Here is a 22,341-nt window from a genome sequence, read left to right as displayed (position 1 = left end):
ACAGAAAAAGCAAACTGCTTGAGTTTGCTGAAAAAAGAGACACGTCTAAGCTTTTCATCTTGCACTCATCAGGACACTCGCAAGCAGACCAATATTAGGGGAATACAACAATTTATACTGTATGTGCTGATTGATTCAAATAAACTGCAGCTTATCCCTTTTGTTGGATAGCTTGCTTTCTTTTTGGCAAAATCTAGCTGCAAGCAGCATTGCCATCCTGTATTTTTGCTTCCAGTTATGGGCCTCAGGCCTATACCTTGAAGGATCTTATTTCTTTGAAACATTCTTTGGCAGCCTTCCATCTTGGGAGACAATGGTTTGCACCCTGGTTGCCAATCCTGTATTAAACATCGTCTGTGCAGCTCAGGAGCCCCACTCTGGCTTGGCAACATGACAGTGAGCTAAGAAGGTGCAAAATGTGCTGGCCTCTGTTTTCTCTGAGCCCTCTTCTTGGCCAGGTGAACTTCCTACTTCAACTCATCTCTTCTAATGCCCCTCCAGAGTGTCATCCTCCAGAGCTCACGGGCATATATAAACATTTGAAACCAGATAAACATCAAAGCAAAATACTGCAGATTCTGGAAATCTGACACAAAAACAGAAAATGCTGCAAAAACTCAGCAGGTTTAATAGCATCTGTGGAGAGATAAACAGGGTTGACATTTTGATTCTGTATGACTTCTTCAGAGCCAAAGAGAAGTAAAAATGTGATGAAATTTATACTGTTTAAGAGGGGGTGGAGTAGGTGAAGCTGGATAGAAGGCCAGCGATAGGTGGGGGCAAAGGAAAGATTGACAAAGATGTCATGAACAAAAGGACAAAGGGAGTGTTAATGGCAATGTAAATTTGATCACATTTCTACTTCTCTTTAGCTCTGAAGAAGGGTCATACAGATTCAAAACGTTAACTCTGTTTCCATCTCCACAGACGCTGTCAGACCTGCTGAGTTTTTCCAGCATTTTCTGTTTTAGCTTCAGATAAGGATCAGCCAGTCCATTTTTCCATACTGTTGTGATGCCAACAAGAGATCAAGTCAAGAGATTTCTTTTTACTCTCCTGAGTGAGGTGAAAAACATAAGGCCAATTCAAGGAAAAAAATTTGGAAAACACTGTTCCGATTCTTTTAGGTTATTCAAACTAATCCAGGTGGCTGCACTGAGTGTGACATGTTATTCGGTACCTACATCTTGTTGACGCAATCTCCTCCCCAGCCAGTTCTTTCTTGATGATATGGGCCTGATTTTAATTCTCTGCAAGTGGGTTGGTTATGACTGAGATAGAATCTTGCCCAATGAACCTGCACTCATCACACAACCAACATCTTGTTCCATAGATTCAAAGCTCACTGCCTAGTAAGGTTGCCAACTTTGGCTGGACATATTCTGAGAGATTTAATCACATGACCTCCTTCCTTCAAACATCCCACCCTACACTCCCACCATTGCGTGCCTTGACATGTCCAGAACGTGGGGCATCTTCTTCCCACATCAACTGGAAAGTGAAAAGGTTCTTTCTTGCTTGATTGAATGATTTTTCACTGTCAGTTAAGCCTTTTATCAATCTTATATTTAGTTATATAGCTGGTAAACAAAAAACTGTTCAAAAGAATTTCTTTTAAAACTCATCATTTTTAATGCCTTATGAATTTTCTCCTGGGTTGTTTGGCGCAGGAGACTGGAGATTAATCTTTAATTTATGGAGACTGAAGGACAATACCAGAGGGTTGGCAACCCTATTACCTAGCTGTTCCTTTTAGTCCCTCCATGCCCCCAGCCAGGTGAAAGGGTTAAGATGGTGATTTCCTCCCCATCGAGGTTAATCAATAAAACAACCTCCGCTATTTGATTCAGATATGGGGGCTATTCTCAAGATGAATAGCTAATAGGCCTGAAATGTGATAATTAATTTCCATATTATCAATTGTGATTTCTACAAACCTGACCCATTTGCCTTCAGTTCACATACTGAATTCTTGTAGCCTGTGGACTTTCTTTTTGAACCTGTTTTGTTTTAAAACAGAATCCTTACAGATAACTCAAACCCAAAACCCTCTCCATGAAGAAAAGAATGATCTAAAACACAACAGATTATTGTATGATTTGTCCTCAATTCTAACAGACTATATAGGTTAATAACTATTTATATTAAACAAATGCCTTTACTTTGGATATAATTCCAGTCCTCAACATTAAGCTTGAATTTACTTTTACACTGTAATTTCCATCAGTTCCTGCTTTATAATCCCTCACTGCTGTCTGCATTTCCTCCAATCTATACAACCTGACATTGCATCTGGTTTGAATGCTTTTACATGTAAACTTCACTCTAACATAACTGGAATATTAAAACTAAAGAGGAAATACAATGATGAGAAAAGTTCATCCTAAATTATTTGAAAAAGAGAAGTGCAATGCTCAATTGATATGGCTTAAAAGGCACCAGTTGATTTTCAGGGCACTCTTTTTGTTGTTGCTGGAACATGCCCGCACCACTCTAGATCCTGGTGCAGCTGGTATTTATTGTAACACTGCCAAATGGACCTTTCTGAAAAGACAGGCGTGACTTATCACACATTTTCCAGGGATTAGAAAGTTATTAGGGATCACAGTGTATACTTGAGATTATTCCTGTGAGAAGCCATGTTTTATCAATGGAAATGAAAAGCCCAGGATTAGCATGTATTACATGATGAAACGTCAGCTTCTATTTCTGCTCATCTCGTTGAACTGATGCAATATGAATGGTACTCATACTGTTTTATTTGTAATGAACCATAGTCCACAAGGGACCAAAGGCATCTCTCTCTGTTAGACAGCAATGTGGTTATATAGCTTGAGAGGCATCACTCCATTTCAAGCATAGGCAAGGAGGCAGACCTCCATGAACTACCACAGCCAGTAAGGGAATCAAACCCAAACCGTTGACGTCATTCAACACCATACTCTAGCCATCTAGCCAACTGAGCTAACCAACAATTCTTTTATCTAAGGCTGTTATAAATTTTAGGAATAGCTTCATGGATCTAAAATATATTTTGTCTAACAGGCATAAAGAAGGATTGAAATTATTGGGGAAGTTGGTAACCTCATTACAAGTTTCACCATGACTAAAGTTATCCATTTTACAAATGAATCAGTGTGAAACTTATCTAAGGTCAAAGTTGAATCCCCCAAAAGACAATGGCAACTTTAATATTTGCCTTCCTTGTCATTTGTTTGGTGATCCCATATTTACTTTGAACAGACAGACTCAGAGTATTCGATGGATGTCTTCTTGTTCAATTTAATTTGCCCCTAGCACTTGATTTTCTCTTTTAGTCAATATTGGTCTCGATATTAACCTTCAGGAGGAGCGCCATTTCACATTCCTTATTCATATATGGTATTTCTTTAGTGCGTCGTTTTTGCTTCTGCTCAATGGCTTCAAATCTGAAGTATTAAAAATGATCACAATATATATCGAAGCTCTACCCACAGTATGTCAATGTCCATTTGTAAAGAGTTAACAGGAGTACATCCATATTTCACTGCTTTCATGTTGCTTTCAGATAGTGCTGACCTTTATTCTGCTGTTAACACATACTCTGGACCAAAGCTTTAGACTTTAATGCTACCATTATCACTCCCTCTGTCTTGTGTTCCATGACATCTTTGTTATTTAATCTCTCCTGCCTCTAACCTATCCCTGCCTTCCATTTTGCTCCACCATTTTACAACAGCATAAAAACCCATCACATTTTTACCTCTCTCCAGTTCCGAAGAAGAGTCATATTAGTCTCGAAACATTAACTCTGTTTCTCCTTCCACAGACTGCTGCCAGACCTGCTGAGATTTTCCAGCATTTTTGTTTTTATTTCATATTTTTCAGTGTTTGATTCACATCAACATTGTTGGTCAAATTGCTCATTTAGTGGTGTTCAACAATATCAGAGATTGGGGTTTCCATTGCCTGCTTGGAACTGGAATTGTTTTGTGTGTGGCTGGATATGTGGGTGAGCAGGACTCCCTACCCCAACAGTTAAACATTCAAATGTTTTAGAAGTGTGTGTGTAGGGAATTAACGGGGTGAAGAATTCCTGCACTGTACATATTCAAACCGACCCCTTGAACCCTTTGTAACCCAAATATAAAATCACTGGAGTTCATCTCTGCCTCCTGTCAAAGTAGTTGGTGTGAGTCTACCATCTCCTGGGCATCCCACTACACTTGTTTGTGGAGTCAGCACAGGCCCTTACTCTAGATTTACAGAGCTAGATTAGTGTTGGTGCTGAGTTAAAATTGCTTATGTGGATTAAACCTGAAGTGCAAGGGTGGAATTATATAGTTATGATTCAAGTTGTTTCCTTCACACAGATGTTACAGCTATAGAGTGAATGCAGCCTGAAACCAGATTCAAATCTCTCCCTGAAGCCAGTTGGAATAGGATCGCTGCAGTCAATTAGAGATCTCCCCCCCTGTTTATAGGCTACCTGTAAATTCAACAGTTGGGTGGTGACACCAAAGTTGAGGTGTAAATAGACCCCATCAAATATCTCTCATGTTGTCACCTCCATGTACTGCCAATTCCTCCCCCTCCGCACCACCCCAATTTAGACGCTATTCATAATTTGCAGTCTTGTTTTATTCATAGATCAATAAATATTATTGTCACAAATAAATTGCACATGTGTAAACAAACTGTACAATGAAAATAGTTTTGAAACTATTTTGTATTTCCCAGTGGCCTGTTGATTCAAAGTAACCAGAGGCACAATCTTATCAACCTGAGTTCCAAGTAAGTTAAAATCATGATGTTTAGAAGCATTTGCGGTGGACAATGGATGGACCTGCTTCATCGTACTCCTGCTTGCTGATCCACATCTGCTGGAAGGTGGATAGGGAGGCCAGGATGGAGCCTCCAATCCAGACGGAATATTTACGTTCAGGTGGAGCAATGATCTGAAGCATGAAGAAAGGTCATTAGCACTGGTATGCACTGAAGCAATTCTACCTGAAATCTATCTTCACACATTGCAGCACAGGAATATTTTAGAAATCTTAAAATTGTACGGTAATAGTATGTTATAAAATAACAGAGAATTATCAAAATTAGATGATTAAGGAATAAATTTGCTTAAATTAGCATCTGTTGTAAGAACAGAGTATCTTTTACAATTATATATAGTACTAGCAGAATGCACAATAGTTTTGCCTATAACATTTCTGGAATTGCGCTAAAATTTAATTCCACTTCTTTTATTACAGTTTTAGATATGTTACCTTGATCTTCATGGTGCTGGGGGCCAGGGCAGTGATTTCCTTTTGCATACGGTCAGCAATACCAGGGTACATGGTGGTACCACCAGACAGGACATTGTTAGCATAGAGATCCTTACGGATGTCAATATCGCACTTCATGATGCTGTTATATGTAGTTTCATGAATACCAGCAGATTCCATGCCTGGTTTAAGAATAGACCAAGTCATACAATTATTATGAATGAAAACTGTCAAGCAGGCAAGATAAAAATGATGCCATACAATTGGAGAGAAAACAACAGGCCACACCTGTTCAGGTTTAATACACATCAAGTCAGAATGAGACACCTGTTGGCAGATGGCCATCCAACCAATTGATACCTGACCTCCAATTGCTCATGTCAGCTGTGGCTCAGTTCATAGCACCCTCACCTTTGAATCAGAGGGTTGTGGGTTCATGTCCCACTCCCGGAAACCAAGAACTGTGATTGTACTCAAAAGAGTTGCAATCTGTGACTGTTGATAACTCGAAAGAGTTTCCATCAGTAGGTTCTTATCATAGATTTACATGTATTACCTGCAGGTTTTAATTCATTAGAGAAGTTTGACTGGAATGATTGAACATTTTTAGGTATTGGGTATAGGTTGTTAGTTGTATATTAATTGCACTGAACTGGTTACAGGTGGTGGGTATTCACTAGGGATTCGCTTAGTCTCCTATAAATAGGAACAGATGAGAATTGGAGCCTGAGCTTAGGAAGTATATGTTTATAATGTACATCTCTGTGAATAAATGTTTATAAAAGTATGTAAAGATCGACTCCTGTTTTATCCTTCACAACCAGACTTTCTGGACAGTAATATTTATATTTCAGAGTGCCTATCAAAGTCATACAAAATCCATAAATGGTGTATTCAATATGAATAAACCTGAATACTTACCGATGAAAGATGGCTGGAAGAGGGTCTCAGGGCAACGGAAACGTTCATTACCAATGGTGATGACCTGACCATCGGGTAATTCATAGCTCTTTTCCAGAGAAGATGAAGAGGCTGCAGTAGCCATTTCATTCTCAAAGTCCAGGGCGACATAACACAGCTTCTCCTTAATGTCACGGACAATCTCACGCTCAGCTGTGGACAGACAAGGAAATCATTCAGACATCCCTTGTTGAATTTCAGAACACAGATAATGTGGTGTGCTAAGTAAACTAGTAGCTGCATACCAGTTGTCACAAAGGAATAGCCACGTTCGGTAAGGATCTTCATGAGGTAGTCAGTGAGATCCCTGCCAGCTAGGTCCAGCCGCATGATGGCATGAGGTAGAGCATAACCCTCATAGATTGGGACATTGTGAGTGACACCATCTCCAGAGTCCAGGACAATACCTAGAGTAACCGAATGGATATTATGAACTGCTATTCTCCAATCACATTTCCAAAAGTTCATTGATGACCTCACCTTTCACATCACAGATTCAGCATTTCTCAGGTAATGATTATAGGTCAATTTTACATTTCAGTATCTCCATCAATGTAATACAAAATTCAGAAGCATTATATTCATTATGGATGAATTACTGATAAGGCTTATCAATGTTTGTTAAATAAAATTAATATGCAGTAATATTTTGGATGATAATTTTAAAAAATGTGAAATCAATATTCTTTAAATTCTACTGGTTCCTGGGATTTTACATTTGAAAGTAAGTCCTGTAATTTCAGGGGACTGTCTGAAGTATCTGTCATGTCAGTAAGCATCAACATCTGCGATTTCTGTGCCTACCTGTGGTGCGGCCGGAGGCGTACAGGGATAGGACAGCCTGGATAGCGACGTACATGGCTGGAACATTGAAAGTCTCAAACATGATTTGTGTCATCTTCTCACGGTTAGCTTTGGGGTTTAGAGGAGCCTCAGTAAGAAGTGTAGGGTGTTCTTCAGGTGCCACACGGAGCTCGTTGTAGAAGGTGTGGTGCCAGATCTTCTCCATATCATCCCAGTTGGTGATGATACCATGTTCGATGGGGTACTTCAGGGTCAAGATACCTCTTTTGCTTTGGGCCTCATCACCTACATAGGAATCCTTCTGACCCATACCTACCATGACACCCTATGATGTATAAAAAGATACATTAACTGTTTGAACATTAACCAGCTTCTACCTTCATATTGTTCAGTCTGTACTATAAGGTGATAATGAATAAATTTTTGGCACAGACCAAACGCATAAGCATTTAGTCAATAACTTAAAGAGCAAATTTTACTACTTGATTAAAAAGTTTAAGAGTACAACGTCGGAGACCCTAGAAATGGTAAAGTTTGAGTGTCTCAAGTTGGGAAAGCTTCTAAAGTTGAGCAAACAACTGTACAAAATCCTGGCGAGTTTTACATTTCACTAAAGATGAGGCTACCTACTCATAATGGCGTCTAGTGGAGGGTGAAAGAACGTGGGTACCTGGTGGCGTGGGCGGCCGACGATGGAGGGAAAGACGGCTCGGGGGGCATCATCTCCAGCGAATCCAGCCTTCACCAGCCCGGAGCCGTTGTCACACACTAAGGCGGTGGTTTCCTCGTCGTCACACATGGTGATTTGGAATCTACAAAAAGAGCCAAGAGTGATGAAACAAGCACCAGAGACAAGGGACTGCACTGTAGGACAGGTGCCACATTCCTGGAGCGTCTTATGGACTTCAAAGCAGCGGTGCTACCACCGATAATCTCTAAATGAATAATTCCTATTTTCCTGACATTTAGCTATTCGAATGGTTTAACTGCAAAGTCATTTTCCTAGCACTAGGTGCCGTTAAACTGTAGTTAAAAATAAATAAAGCTGTAAGTTCTAAAGCTATATTGACACTTGGTTTGTAATTATCTTTTGAGTTGTTTCCATAAAGGCCAGTTTGGGTTGCATTTATTTGTCGATAACACCAGGTGTCAGATATCTCTGACTGCAGAGCAAACAAAGTATGAAGTTCGGGCTAAGTTGTGCTTCAATACTTCCCGTTGGATTCACTTCTTCACAAATTACACTCAGAAAATAGTGATCCCAGGTTCAACTCGACTTAGATTCACATTGCTCCGGCGTGCTGGTACAACCAATAACCTTTCCCCTGTTACTCTGTTATAACACTGGGGTGCAGTACTGGTGGGGACAGGTCTGTCACTGTATAACACTGGGGTGCAGTACTGGTGGGGACAGGTCTGTCACTGTATAACACTGGGGTACAGTACTGGTGGGGACAGGTCTGTCACTATAACACTGGGATACAGCTACAACTAAGCTCTTAGTTTCTTTATCAAAAATATTAAAATCTTAGTTGGAATGGTCCACTTGTGACACCTGATGAAATAATAGCAAGGCTTGGGGGGAAAAAAACAAGCAATGCCGAGATTCATAGAGAATATTTCTAAAACACTTCAATTATATTTGGTGAAAATACATTGAGAACTGTAATTTTCCTTTTTTTTAATGGGGTAAATTTTGCAGAATAGCTGCGGTATGTCCAAGAACCGTTCACCCGCTTCATCAGTTTAAGTTATTCGTTTTTTACTCTGAAATTCCACTTAAACCAGTTCGGTTTAAAACTAATGCGGCTGTACAAGTTTGAAGCGTTTCAATAGCAGACCGCTCTACTCTCTTGCCTCACCTCCCTGATTTAGAAAGGCTTTAGGGGACTTACCAGAGCAGCACCTTCAGTCACCCGTTCCTCTGCGATGCTGGGTCGGAGATTCATTGAGAGGGAGACAAGAACTTATATTCCCTGATGTGTTGCTGAAACATAGACCCCGCCCAGGTACAGCCCGAGACCTTGTCCTTATTTGGTCGCCTTCACGCCACTGAGTCTCGGTGAAACCATTAATGGAGAGAGCGGCTGCGGAGAGGAAGACAGACCACACAGTGTGTGCACAGACCCGGCAGCTCCAAACCGAGCCCATGTAAGGACAGCGTCTTCCGCAGCCTGCAAATCTGCAGCGGCCCGCACAGAAACATCAAAGGGGTGGCCAAATAGGGAATTGCAACGAAAAAAACATCCGTAAATGCCGAAAGGTGGGAATGCGAGGGCCAGACCGGAGTCTCGCCCCCAAAAAGCCAGCGCCGTAAAGTCAATTACTCGTGGGCTAGGAATAGCGCCACAGCGGGTGTTACCGCATGTTCCCCGCGATTTACATTACATTTTACAATCGGATGTTCATGTGAATGGCACAAATACAACATTTCCCTAGACAGTGTTCAGCTCAGGACCTTGGGGTGACTCTGATTCTAACACTTTTCAAATTCTGATTTGGCGCGTTTATTGTACCAGCCACTGTAGCAACATATAAAAATGCCATGTACATTGTACAAGTGTATATTTGATGTATTACATTGTGTAAGTTTATGTATGTACATATAATACATGTATGGACATATATAATACATGCATGGACATATATATAATATATGTGTACATACATTATACATGTATGTACAAATGATACATGTGTGGACATATATAATATGTGTACATACATTATACATGTATGTACAAATAATACATGTGGACATATATAATATGTGTACATACATTATACATGTATGTACAAATAATATGTGTACATGCACGTATTATGTACGTACATACATGTATTATATGTACATACATGTATTATGTATGTACACATCTGTGTGCACATACATACACGTATTACGCGTGTACATATATAATACATGTATGTGCACACACACACATACAATACATCACTTATGTAGTAGTAATCTCCATTTAAACTATGCTGCATTGATTGCCACGTGATGTTAACAACATATTAGCTCAGGAAGATGAAACTATCGGGAACACCAGAAAGAAACTATGAACAGCCCCACCTCTGAGACAATGTAGGAGTTTGTAACAGACATAATGGCAAATAATAGTCATATCACTGCTTTAATAAACTGGTCTATAGGCATCTGCATGGCAATGCACTGTAAGTGCCTTCGGTTCTTAGTGGGAGATTGTGTGTGTGTGTGTGTGGGGTGGTCTGTTCTGAAACGCCTCAAAGCTACAGACGTGTTGACTGAACTGTTCAGTAACTAAAAATAGAAAAGTATAAGAGGAATTTCCTAGGTTACGCGATTCCCGACACACCGAGGAAAGGCTCCGAGAGGATTGGGGATCCCAGATGGTTTCACCGAGGCAATCTTGAATTTTCTTGAAGGAATGACTAGAGTGATCCATGGAATTATTGATATCAACTGATTCCGAGTTTGCCTCTAACAAATGACATTAAGTGGGAGCAATTTAAGTAATTATATTTCCATTTCTATCACTATTATAGATTGAGAAATATCAAGCTATGTGCTGTAACAGTCGTATCGCTCCAGGGCCTATTTTGCTTCTGGACCGAACAAAAATGGACAGATTCCTTCCTGGATTTTTCCCTTGTCTTTTAAAACATGAAGGTGGATGAGCAATTGATAGGAATGTCCTGAGCCTGGAACTGTGGGAGGACCAATGGTACATAAAGTGGCACCGACCATATTCTGTTCATTGGCAGATAAAAACGTGTTCTCTGAGTTCCAAAGACGCGGAATTCTCCAGTCAAAAAAAAGACTAAATCCCAAGTGCAGGGTGACACAGTTAAAGGGCAGGAGACATAGGGGTCCCTCAGAACATTTCAGCATCTCAAGGTTGCCTAAAAAAATAAATTTTAAGTTTCCTGTTCAAAACTAATTTAAGAACGTCAGAGATCACCGAAAGCAAGAGGTTTTAACAGTCAGACTGTAAAGCGAGATGCTGCGGACGCCAGATATTTGGATATTTGGAACAGTTCAGCTGAAGCGCTGAATTCGATCTAATGTGTTGTTTCAGCTGTTGCCCAGACCGCCTGTACAGCAAAGTTGCTATTTGTGTGATAAAGTCTCGATGGAATGCAACTAATAACTTGGGCCCCGCCTCTGCAGATCGCTGAAAACAGTTACCACAAGAGCAGGGAAATCGGTGCAGTTATTTGCTCTGGGAGCCACTTGTCCAAAGACTTTGAGTAGAGTTTGGCTCTGGAGCTAACTGTAATTAGAGAGGCAAAAAGAGCAGCGGCATCCGGGGAGCAGCTGTATCTTTCTCCTTAACCGATCAGACTGAAGCAGTGTAATCGTTTGAACCAGGGAGTGTCAATTAGAATATTTAATTCAATATTGAATTCACAATTCACTTACAAAGAGCAAAATAAAGTGAGGGAAAGAAAGACGGCCCATTTGTTTCTATCTTCAGGTAGAAGAGCGCTCACCCTTGTTCTGCTATAAACACATCCTGCTATCTTACCTTTATGTCACTATCAGCACCTCCTTTAGTCTTTAACACTACCATTAAAACTCCCTTTGTCTTAATCTTTGTCAAATTTCCCCCTAACTCCCATCTATCCCTGACCTATGTTGCTGCACCTGTTCCGCCCCCTCTTAAACAGTGTAAATTCCTTCACATTTCTACTTCTCTTTAACTCTGGAGAAGAGTCACACAGACATGAAATGTTAACTCTGTTTCTCTCTCCACAGAAGCTGCCAGCATTTTTATGGTTTTTTTGTTTCAGATTTCCTGCATCTGCAGTATTTTGTTTTTATTTTATAAGAACATAAGAAATAGGAACAGGAGTAGACCATTTGGCCCCTCGAGCCTGCTCCACCATTCAATTAGATCATAGCCGATCTTCTTGTGTGTCGATTTCCACATTCCTGTCTAACCCTGATAACCTTTGATTCCCTTGCCTAACAAGAATCTATCTACCTCTGCCTTAAAAATATTCTATGACCCCACCTCCACCACCTTCTGAGGCAGAGAATTCCAAAGTCGCACAACCCTCTGAGAGAAAAAAAATTCTCCTCATCTCTGTCCTAAAAAGGCGATCCCTAATTTTAAAACACTGCCCCCTAGCTCTGGACTCACCCATAAGAGGAAATATTCTTTCCACATCCACCTTGTCAAGGCCATTCAGGATCTTGTATACTTCAATCAAATCACCCCTCACCCTTCTAAACTCCAGTGGAAACAAGCCCAGTCTGTCTAACCTTTCCTCAGAAGACAACCCACTCATTCCAGGTATCAATCTAACAAACCTGCTTTGAATTGCCTCCAATGTATTTACATCCTTCCTTAAATAAGGAGACCAAAACTGCACACAGTATTCAAGGTGCAGTTTCACCAATGCCCTGTATAACTGAAACATAACATCCATATTGTTATGTTCAATTCCTCTCATAATAAAGGAAGCATTCAATTTGCCTTCTTAATTACTTGCTGTACCTGCATACTAATTTTTTGTGATTCATGTACTAGAACACCTAGATCCCTCTGCACCTCAGAATTGTGCAGCCTTTCTCCATTTAAGTAATACTCTGCGTTTTTGTTCTTCCTGCCAACTTCACATTTTCCCATATCAAACTCCATTTGTCAGATCTTTGCCCACTCACTCAACCTATCTATATCCATCTGCAACCTCTTCATATCCTCTTCACAACATACTTTCCTACCTATCTTTGTGTCATCTGCAAATTTAAATACCATGTCTTCACTCCCCTCATCTAAGTCATTGATGTGAATTGTAAAAAGTTGAGGCCCTGTGGGACTCCACTCGTCTAATCCTGCCAATCTGAAAAAAACCCATTTATGCATACTCTCTGCTTTCTGCCAGACAGCCAATCTTCTATCCATGCTAATACATTACCCACTACACCATGCGCTTTTATTATCCATAATAATCTTTGATGGGGCAACTTATCAAATGCCTTCTGGAAATCCAAGCACAGTACGTCTACTGGCTCCCCTTTATCCACAGTGCATGTTACTCTTTCAAAAAACTCCAATAAATTGATTAAACATGATTTTCCTTTCACAAAACCATGCTGACTCTTCTCTATTGTCTTGAGCTCTCCTAAATCCCCAGCTATAACCTCCTTAATGACCGATTCTAATAACTTCCCCACGACAGACATCAAGCTAATTGGCCGGTAGTTTCCTTCCTCCCTCCCTTCTTGAATACAGGGGTTGTATTTGCTACTTTCCAATCTAGTGGAACCTTTCCAGAACCTAGTGAATTTTGGAAAATGAACACCAGCACATCAACTACCTCATTCGCCACCTCTTTTAAGACCCTAGGATATAGTCCATCAGGACCCGGAGACTTGCCAGCCCGCATCTCCGTCAGTTTGCTCAGTACCATTTCCCTAGTGATTTCAGTTTCGCCAAGTTCCTTTCCCCTGTTCACCTCCTGATTTGCAGCTATTACTGGAATGTTTTTGTATCCTCTATAGTAATGGAAAGAAAGACTGGATTAAGAGAGAGACAAAAAGGAGACTAAAAGGAAAACAAAAAAAAAAATGATTATTTTTCTAAACTAACTTGATGGAGAATCTTTGGAATTCTTTAACCCAGATGATTGTGTAAGGTCAATCATTGAGCAAGCCCAAGACAGAAGTTGATAGATTTTTGAATAGTAATGACATCAAGGAATTTGGGGATTGTGGGGGAAAATGGCATAAGAGGTAGATCAGCCATAATCTTTTTAAATGGTGGAACAGGCTCAATGGGGTGAATGGCCTACTCCTACTCTTATTCCCTATGTAATTAAAACCTAAAAGAAGACTCCACATTTATAAAAGTTAATTTTCAGTGCCAGAGGGGTTGCTTGGCAGTAATTAAGAGTTAGTTACCCTGTCAAGACTGGAATGGACAAACCCTCATATTTAGTTCATATCTATGAGCTAAGTACAACAACTCCATGTCATGGAATGTATTTGAAATGGGAGCCAGATGGCAAGATGCTGTTTTCAGGGAGCTTTTGGAGGAGCATCACACTTCCACAACAACTTCTGGATTTCTGTGTTGAACTGCACAAGTGTGGCTGCCAAAAATTGCTGCCTGATGTCCACATCAAAAATGGCAAACATTGTTCGTCTTATCATTATTTCCACAGCAAATTCCAGCTCAAATGATCTGAACTGGAAGTGTAAACTAGCTGTGCCAAGTACTAAAATACTTACCTCAGAGAAAACGAAACAACATGATTTATCACCTCTGAACCTAGCAATAACTAGCACTGCCTTGAGAATAGATTTTAGTGTAACATTCATTGGCCATTCGCTGGCTTAGATACCCATTCCTGCAATGCCTCCTGACTCCCCAAAGCCTTTTGTTATGGCACAGCCAATAGTAAATGCTGAGCTGTTCAAATCCCAAAGGAAAACTTGAAACAAGTGACACAACTTGTTTTGCAGTTTTTATAAATTTTGAAAGGTGTGCCTTGAATTCAGTAATAATAAGAATCACAGAATCACAGTGCAGAAGAGGCCCTTCAGCCCATCGATAAGACCACCAAGTCTTATAGGTTTTTATAAAACTAATTTAAACATTTATTAATATGAGAAATGATTTTAAATACATACATAAATCTACAAATTACTACTATGATAACTTCTAATTCCCCTAATCAATCTAACTCCCAGTTACACCTTCGTTAAGGCAACAGTAAGACACAAATTTTAAAAGACCCGGGCAAAGAAACACAATACCCTGAACAAGTCAAATATAAAGTGAGTTTTCTTAACTTCAGTCCTTTGAAGACAGCAGCTTGAGGCATAGATGCTGAAGACTTTTCACACTTGTAAGATCTTAAAATACCTTCCCTTACACACAGCTTTCACTCCTTTATACATATTTTCCCTTTGAATGCACTATGTCTTTGGACTTTATCTTCCTGATAATAAAAACCTCGCCTAGCACTAAGTTTTACCAGTAATCTTTAGGAAAAATAAACACACTCTTTCTAAACTTCGCCTGGCTAGGAGACCCCTTTCACTCCCTCTTTTGAAAACAATTTAGTCTGGTTTATTTAAAAATGCAAATGTTCCCTTGACACCAATGTTTCTAAATTTCCCCATGTTTACCTAATTAACATTTCAACCTAACTTCTCTTCTTACATCAAAGCACCCAGACTAGCTGCCTCTAATTCAATTAAGTCTTAAACATACACACGCAGACACATAAACACATCCCACTATTACTCTGTTTTACAATAAATTCCAATAACATTATGGAAATTATTATATCTTCCTGACACTTTTTACCACCTCCAAGGCATAAATCAGGAGTGTGATGGAATAATCTCCACGTGCCTGGCTGACTGCAGCTCCAACAACACACCAGAAGCTCAACACTATCCATGACAAAGCAATCTGCTTCATTGTTAGTCCATCAAACGTTCACTCTCTCCATTATCAGTGTACCGTAGCTGCAGTGTGTAGTACTGCCAATTCACAAGGCTTCTTCCACACCCACATGGCAAACTTGTGACCTCTGATGATAAGGATGAAGGTATCAGGGGCATGGGAGAGGTATCATCGGCAAGTTCCCCTTCAAGTCAAACACCGGCCTAACTTGGACATATATTGTGCTTCCTTCAAAGTTGCTGTTTTAAAATCCTGGAACTCGCTACCTAACATTATCTTCAATGGTTCAAGAAAACAGCTCACCACCACCTTTTCAAGAACTACCAGGGGGTGAGTAATAACTGCTAGTCTTGCTCATGACACCCTTATCCCCAGAATAAATTTTAAAAATGTTATTTGCAGCCTTTGCAACCTGCAAGGATTGTGACATTCGCTATGTTATCAGACTTCTGCACAGCAGAAGAGTCAACTGTTTGAAAGGGTCGTTATAAATGTGGTCCTGTTTCATCTCGTTATTCAGGATTTCATTGAATTCACTCATATTCAGAAGAATGCCTTTAGACCTACACTTCAAAATGTTTGCATATTTTTTTCAGAAATGAACATTAAGTGGCAGTTTCCAAAGTGTACACTTGGTAAAGCCACTTGGGGCCTGATCCAATCTCGGATTTTTGTGGTTTTAACAACGGAGCTCGGTTTTATCCAGCCATGATCTTTTCACACTAAAAATATTGATTCTCAGTTTATAGTAAAGGATCTTCAATGTATTGTAGGTGCAAAGATTGTTAATTTTGAGAGAAAGCTCCAATCCTTGCCAATCGCGCAGCAAACCTGGACATCATCCAGGCTTAGGCTGGTAAATGGAAGTAGCTTTAGTGCCACTCAAGTGTCAGTCAATGCCCATCTTCCTTTAATGTATGTTAAAGATATCATCACCCTCATTCCTGACCATCAACATCCTGGAGATGACCATTATCCATAAACTGAACTGGACCAGTGGCATAAATACTGTGGCTTATAACCACGTCAGAGGTTGGGTATTCTGAGCTGAGTGGCTCACCTCTTGACCCTCCAGAGCCTCTTTACTACCAGATATAAGTTAGCAATGTGAAGGGATACTCTCCACTTGCCTAGATGGGTGCAGCTCCATCAATGTTCAAAAAGTTCAACACAGGACAAATCAGTCTGCTTGATTGGCATCTCATCCAGTGGTTTAAATATTCTTTCCCTCCTCCACCAGCGTACCATGCCTGCAGTGTAGTATCTACAGGATGCACAGCAGCAACTTGCCAAGGTTTCTTCAGTAGCGTTTCCTGAATCCATTTCCTCCACCATCTAGAATGAACAAGGGCAGCAGGTTCATGGGAACACCACCACCTCTGAGCTCTGCTGCAAGGAAGATTCCTCCTGACATGGGCATATATTGGGCATTGGGTCAAAATCCCAGAATTCTCTACCTAACAATATTGTGGGAGTGTGTTCACCATGTGGCCCTGCAGCCACACAAGAAAGAGATCCACTGCCACTTTCTCAAGGGCAATTAATGCCAGCCTTGCCAGGAATGACCACATCCCGAGAATGAATATTAAAAGTGATCAACTTCTTGGTTTTGTCATTGAAATGATGTTATTCTAGTTTAGCTCGCCATGTTACAAACCACTTTCCAGCTAACCGTACAAACAATTGTGGTGCAATTTCAGCCTTTGAGCAGTAGCGTCTTCATGTGAGACCCAAGCCTCTTACCAGACATAGTCTCTGATGCACACCAGCTGTCCTGACCACCTGTCATTGCCCAACACAGTAGCCAGTGAAAACAGGCAATTCAGTCAGGAAAGCATTTGGTGCAGTTGTTGAACAGTTAATCCAAAACGTCTTGCAAGTCACAGCTGAAGAAAAAGCTTCAACCTCCTACAGAAGTAGGAAAGCTCTTATACTGGTGATCATGCTTGGAAATTCAAAACTATTTTAACGCAGGAGTTCTGACCTACATTTCACGGAATTACTTGTAACATACCACTGTTAAATTTCTAACCCTGGAATTAGCCTGTCATCTAACCATGACGTGTACACTCTGGGTAATCGAATTAAATTGGTGGTTTTCATTGAATAGAACCATAGAATGGTTACAGTGCAGAGGGAGGCCATTCAGCCCATTGCATCCATGCCAGTCTCTGCAAGAGCAACTCATAAAGCGCCATCCCTGGTCTGCCAGACAGCCTCCTGTCACTGTCAAGGAGCATGGAGAAGCCCAGCACTAAGTTGGTGGAGGGTATCTTCTTGAGCGATCCCTCTCTGCTCCATCTCCCTATCGTGCTGCAGGCTCAGAGACACTGCCACTACTGCCCCCAAACCTGTTGCTGCCTTTGTGTACACAGGTCGCCCACTGCCCTGCCCTCCCTGCGAGAATGTGGCAACACTCTTTGGCAAATACAGGAACTCACCAAAGCACTTCCAAAATCACTCCAGAATACTTCCAGACACTGCATCAGAAAACATTCTGAAAATGTAAGTTACCTGTGCCTGGCCCCTTAAAAATATTGCTGCAGGGTAATGTTCCCTCTTGTTGCACAGTGCCGGCCATTTAAGGTTGAGGCACAGTCATGTACATGCGCATCTTACAGGGAGCGTTGCGTGTGCATGGCCTGCTTGTTTCCTGTTCAGTACACTTCCAAAAACTGTCTGGCTATGTACCCATGCAGCTTAGAGGAAACGTGACTGCAGGGTCCACCTTGCTGCTTCACTCTCCCTTTTTCTGGAGTGGACAATGGAGGCATTGCTAGGACCTGAACTGTCGAAATTTGGAATCCTGGTGGCATATCAGTTGGGCGCTGTGATGTGAGGATAGCACAAATTCAACATATTCAGCTGCACCCAGGGGACGCACCTTTGTGCGATCATTCCCTTGAAGGACGCCACCAAGGCTGTGCAGGTAGCAGCCAGTGGCACAGTCTGCCCCTGGGAAAGCCAGGCAGGCCCCCCTAGCAGTGCCATGAATATGAACCTTATACCCTCAGGTTATTCCCAGGTTGGGAGTCACCGTCGGCTGTCCCTCAACTCCAGGATGACATCTAGTCAGGGTCTTGAGTTCCTGCCATGGATTTGCATGTGACTGAAGAGGCTGGGACTCGACACACAGATCTTTGGGCACGTGGGAAAAGACATCCCAGGGAGTAGTGGGATCTGGAGTGCGGGATTTGCTTCCTTTTCTTTCCTCCTCTGTTGACACTCTGCCTCATCATTAAACCGCTGGGACTCAAAATGTGATGCAGCTTGATGGACAAATTGTCACCATTCTCAATGATTGTTAGCAAGTGCCTCCCAGTCATTAACGTCAATGTGGTCGTGCTTCAAGGAGAGCTTCAGAGTGTCTTTGAAGTGCTTTCTTTGCTCTCCCCTGGAATGTTGGCCATTTGAGAGCTGAGAAAACAGGACCTGGCAGGGGAGATGCTTCCGGACACGGTGTCCAGTCCATCAAAGCTGATTTTGCAGGAGCTTTGTTTGAATGCTCATAGAGCTGGCTTCAAGAAGAACACTAACATTCACTCAACGGACTTCCTCATTGAATCTAGAGGATGTGATGGAGGCAATTTCTCTAGTGCTCTTCCGTGTCACTGATACACAGTCCTGGTCTCACTGCAATACAGGAGTGTGGTGACAGCAACTGCTCTGTACACGAGGACTTTGGTTGACTTATGGAGGTCTTTGTTGTCAAACACTCACTGCTGTAGTTTGTAGAAGGCTCAATTTGAACAGCTGATTCAGTGTTGGATCTCCCCGTCAATTGTGGTCTTTTGAGAGAGGTGGCAGCCAAGGTATGGGAAGTGCTCAACATATTCCAGAGTCTCTCCTTCAACATACGTAGGAGGTGGAATACTTAGCTGACCAAGTGTGGGTGATAGATGTTTGCAGAATTGAAGAGATCGTGAGTGGCTTACAAGTCTGGTGCAGAGTGGGCAATGACACTGCCGTCATCTGCAAAGTGTAGATCATGAATGTCTATGGTGATCAGTTTAGTTTTGGCATGGAGACGACTGAGATTAAAGAGCTTTTCATCTGGGCAGTACTTAATACTGACACCAGAGGACAGTTGATCTTTGACATTTTTGATCTCAAGAGAGTCAAGGGTTATGAGGGACAGGAAGGAAAGTGGAGTTCATCAGATTAGACATGATCTTATTGAATAATGGAGCAGGTTTGATGGGCCAAATGGCCTATTCCTGCTCCTGTTTTTTATCGATTTTATTGATGAGGTGAATAACCACTTTCAGGTAGATTGTCAGCCACATCTGGGGATATAGAAAACAGCTTGGCTCATGACATCTAATGTCTGGAGGCCAGAGTCAGGAGTAGAATTAAATAACCTATGGTTTTTGTACAGAGAAGATTTTTCACAGTCGCGGGATTGGAGGCTCAAGGATGTTTCTAGATTTGGGGGCCAAAGTTGGGCCAGATAAGACCTCCTGGGGCTGGAAGTGGCAGAATGTTTGGGGATCAGAGGCCAGAATCGATGGGTGAAAACACTTCAACTGGATCTGCTCGTGTTCTACCTCCAGAACTCTCACCTGCTGCAGGAACTTAAATAAAGTGGAGGAATAAATGAAGTAAATATAAACTTAGACCTATCGACATCTTGGCTGGAGCAGGATATGAGGGCTGACCGACTGGAGGTAAGAGAAATCTTAGCTGCTTACAAATGTAAAACTAATTAAACTTAAATTTTAAAAATGGATTGCATACATTACTGAACAAAGTACAAATATAGCAAGAGATGGAATTGTATTCCAAGAGCCTGGGAGGGGATCTCTCTGCCACACAAGCAAAGCCTTATGTGGGGGACTAGAACATTTCACAGAATCCGTTCACCTACTTGTGCACAGGGTAGAAAATTGTGCTATTTATATAAACTGAGAGCTTCTAAATAAAGTAAGAAATTTATGAAGGTGACGACAGCGAATGATGCAAAGTGAGTTTATTTGTCTTTGTTTGAAAAGGGCGTACAACGGTATTAATAAAAATTAAATTATCAACAGCCACCCACAGAGTTCAGCAAGGTGATGCCCCTCAGTAGATTTTAAAATACATTAAATCCGCCGTCATTTTTGTGGTAAAGTAAAACTTTGTGCCGGTTGTAGTGAAGTAGTTGAAATGGTAGCGATGGTGCTTTTCAACAGGCAGGTTTACCTTTTATCATGTTTTTAGCACAGAGTCTGCCCAGGTTTGCACCTTTCAGAAGGGCATCAGTTATTTCATTGAGTCCAAGGAAATCATCCAGAGGAGAGAGAAAGCCATACAATCCACCTAGAAAAATACCAAGCGGCCAACCAAAGAAAACAAACACAATTAACCAGAAAAGGGACCAGAGACGATTTTTGTCTTTAGCCATGTTGTTCTGTAGCCTGGAAAAGTTGACGAACCGGGTCTGAGTCAATCCCAAATGCTGGAATGAAAAAAATGAATCAAATTAAAAAGAACTCTACAGTCATCATGAGAATCGTGTGCAGATACAGTATGAATGTAATTTTCACACAAAACAATTACCCAGGAGTACAACATAGCCAGTATTTTAGAAAGCAGGCTTGCATATTTGCCAGTCCACAATGTATTTTGCCTTGGGGCTTGCTTCAGTTCACATTGTCTTCAGGTAGAGCTTCGGGAGGAGATTCTTCTTCTCCACGTTCACGCGCAGCTGCCATTGTGTTGCACACGGGATGGGGCAAATCTCCGTGCAGATCCAGGGGCAGGTTCTCAGAACAGGATGGTGTAGGATCCATGGCTTGTGGATGGGTAGCAGCGTGGCTATCACTGCTTCTATGGAAAAATCATGGAATCCATGGCTGGGGATCGAGCAGCAGCATAGCCAGATCTGAGCTGGAGTTGAGGCTGTTGAAAATGGGATTCTCAGAGTCAAGGCTAACACTGGCAGCGCAGATCTGATCCGATTCCCAGACTTGAGGTAGAGAATGAAGGACAACGTCATAACCTTACACCCGGAGGTGTAGCGATGTGATTATGCTCCTGAATTTACATTGATGTTGTGAATACATAATAATTAACCAGTAGATGGAAATACAGCAACAATATATTGTGGATGTTGGAAACTTGAAATTAAAACAGAAATTGTTAGAAACACTCAGCAGGTCAGGCAGCATCTGCAAAGAAAGAAATAGAATTAATGTTTCAGGTCGATGCCCTTATGTTAGGATTAAAAATATAGTGGAAAGGTACATTAGAAAATGTAGGACTGAGTGGCCTTGTGCCTCAGAGACACACTCAGTCTAGTGATTACCATATGCAGTGATCTCACTATTCCGCACGACTTATATCATCTTCAAAAGAAGCTAAAATGTTTGATCATCAATGAATGTTTCTTCTCACACAAGACAAATTAATAAAAATGTTAAATTATTTAAAGTTATATATATTTCACAAAACATTCAGCTGTTAGACTACACAAGTGGACTGGAAAAGCATGACAAAAATCAACCAATGCAGACACACCTGGGTGGCAGAATGATGTTAATGGGTCAATTCAATAGTCCACAAAGTTTGACTGATCCAGGTGCTCCTGTGGGATCTGCTCCCTATTAGCACCAAGACTTTGGAGCTACTCTTCAAATTCATCTGTACATCAAAAGATTGTGAGTTGATCAGAGCTTTTTCCTTGTATATCTCTGGGCACCACAACTTGATTCAAAGTAACAGGCTGCCCTCTGTAAAGACAGCTCCATCCACTACCATTTTGTAATGGCACCTTTGAATGTAATTTTGGACTTGTCTAGTACTATTTGCTTTCTTTTATAGAGTCAGACATAGAGCATCTTCATATCTTGACTTAGGCTAGTGTGCTGTCTAGGAGGCAGTTGTAAAGCAGTTGTTCTTTATGCTGTGCCTGCCTGGTTAGCACAGTT

General features: G+C 41.2%; 1 protein-coding gene and 1 long non-coding RNA gene across 2 annotated transcripts; both read right to left on the bottom strand.

Annotated features, from left to right (window-relative positions):
* Positions 1-4,602: 4,602 nt before the first annotated feature.
* LOC144693397 (actin, alpha cardiac muscle 1) lies at positions 4,603-8,977 on the bottom strand. Its single transcript, XM_078563275.1, has 7 exons — positions 8,918-8,977; positions 7,693-7,834; positions 7,023-7,347; positions 6,464-6,625; positions 6,180-6,371; positions 5,259-5,440; positions 4,603-4,937 (listed from the first exon to the last, which is right to left on the bottom strand). The coding sequence occupies exons 2-7, from the start codon at positions 7,819-7,821 to the stop codon at positions 4,794-4,796; spliced, it is 1,134 nt and encodes a 377-aa protein (XP_078419401.1). The 5' UTR covers positions 7,822-7,834; positions 8,918-8,977; the 3' UTR covers positions 4,603-4,793.
* An 11,408-nt stretch (positions 8,978-20,385) lies between these two features.
* LOC144693522 (uncharacterized) lies at positions 20,386-21,883 on the bottom strand. The gene is made up of 2 exons (XR_013579560.1): positions 20,972-21,883; positions 20,386-20,870 (listed from the first exon to the last, which is right to left on the bottom strand). It is a non-coding gene; the product is annotated as an uncharacterized LOC144693522 (long non-coding RNA).
* Between the last annotated feature and the right edge of the window lie 458 nt (positions 21,884-22,341).

The sequence above is a fragment of the Cetorhinus maximus genome, chromosome 18, assembly GCF_964194155.1.
Source record: "Cetorhinus maximus chromosome 18, sCetMax3.hap1.1, whole genome shotgun sequence".
Classification (NCBI taxonomy): Eukaryota; Metazoa; Chordata; class Chondrichthyes; order Lamniformes; family Cetorhinidae; genus Cetorhinus; species Cetorhinus maximus.
Note: the sequence above shows the minus strand (reverse complement) of the source record. Positions and strands in the feature narration are given on the sequence as shown.

What these genes read in the sequence shown, in the direction of transcription:
- LOC144693397 (XM_078563275.1), bottom strand. Translation starts at nt 7,821, where the DNA reads ATGTGTGACGACGAGGAAACCACCGCCTTAGTGTGTGACAACGGCTCC. An exon ending in CTATTCCTTTGTGACAACTG is followed by an intron (nt 6,372 to 6,463) that starts GTATGCAGCTAC and finishes GTCTGTCCACAG; the next exon opens with CTGAGCGTGAGATTGTCCGT. An exon ending in CTTCCAGCCATCTTTCATCG is followed by an intron (nt 5,441 to 6,179) that starts GTAAGTATTCAG and finishes TTCTTAAACCAG; the next exon opens with GCATGGAATCTGCTGGTATT.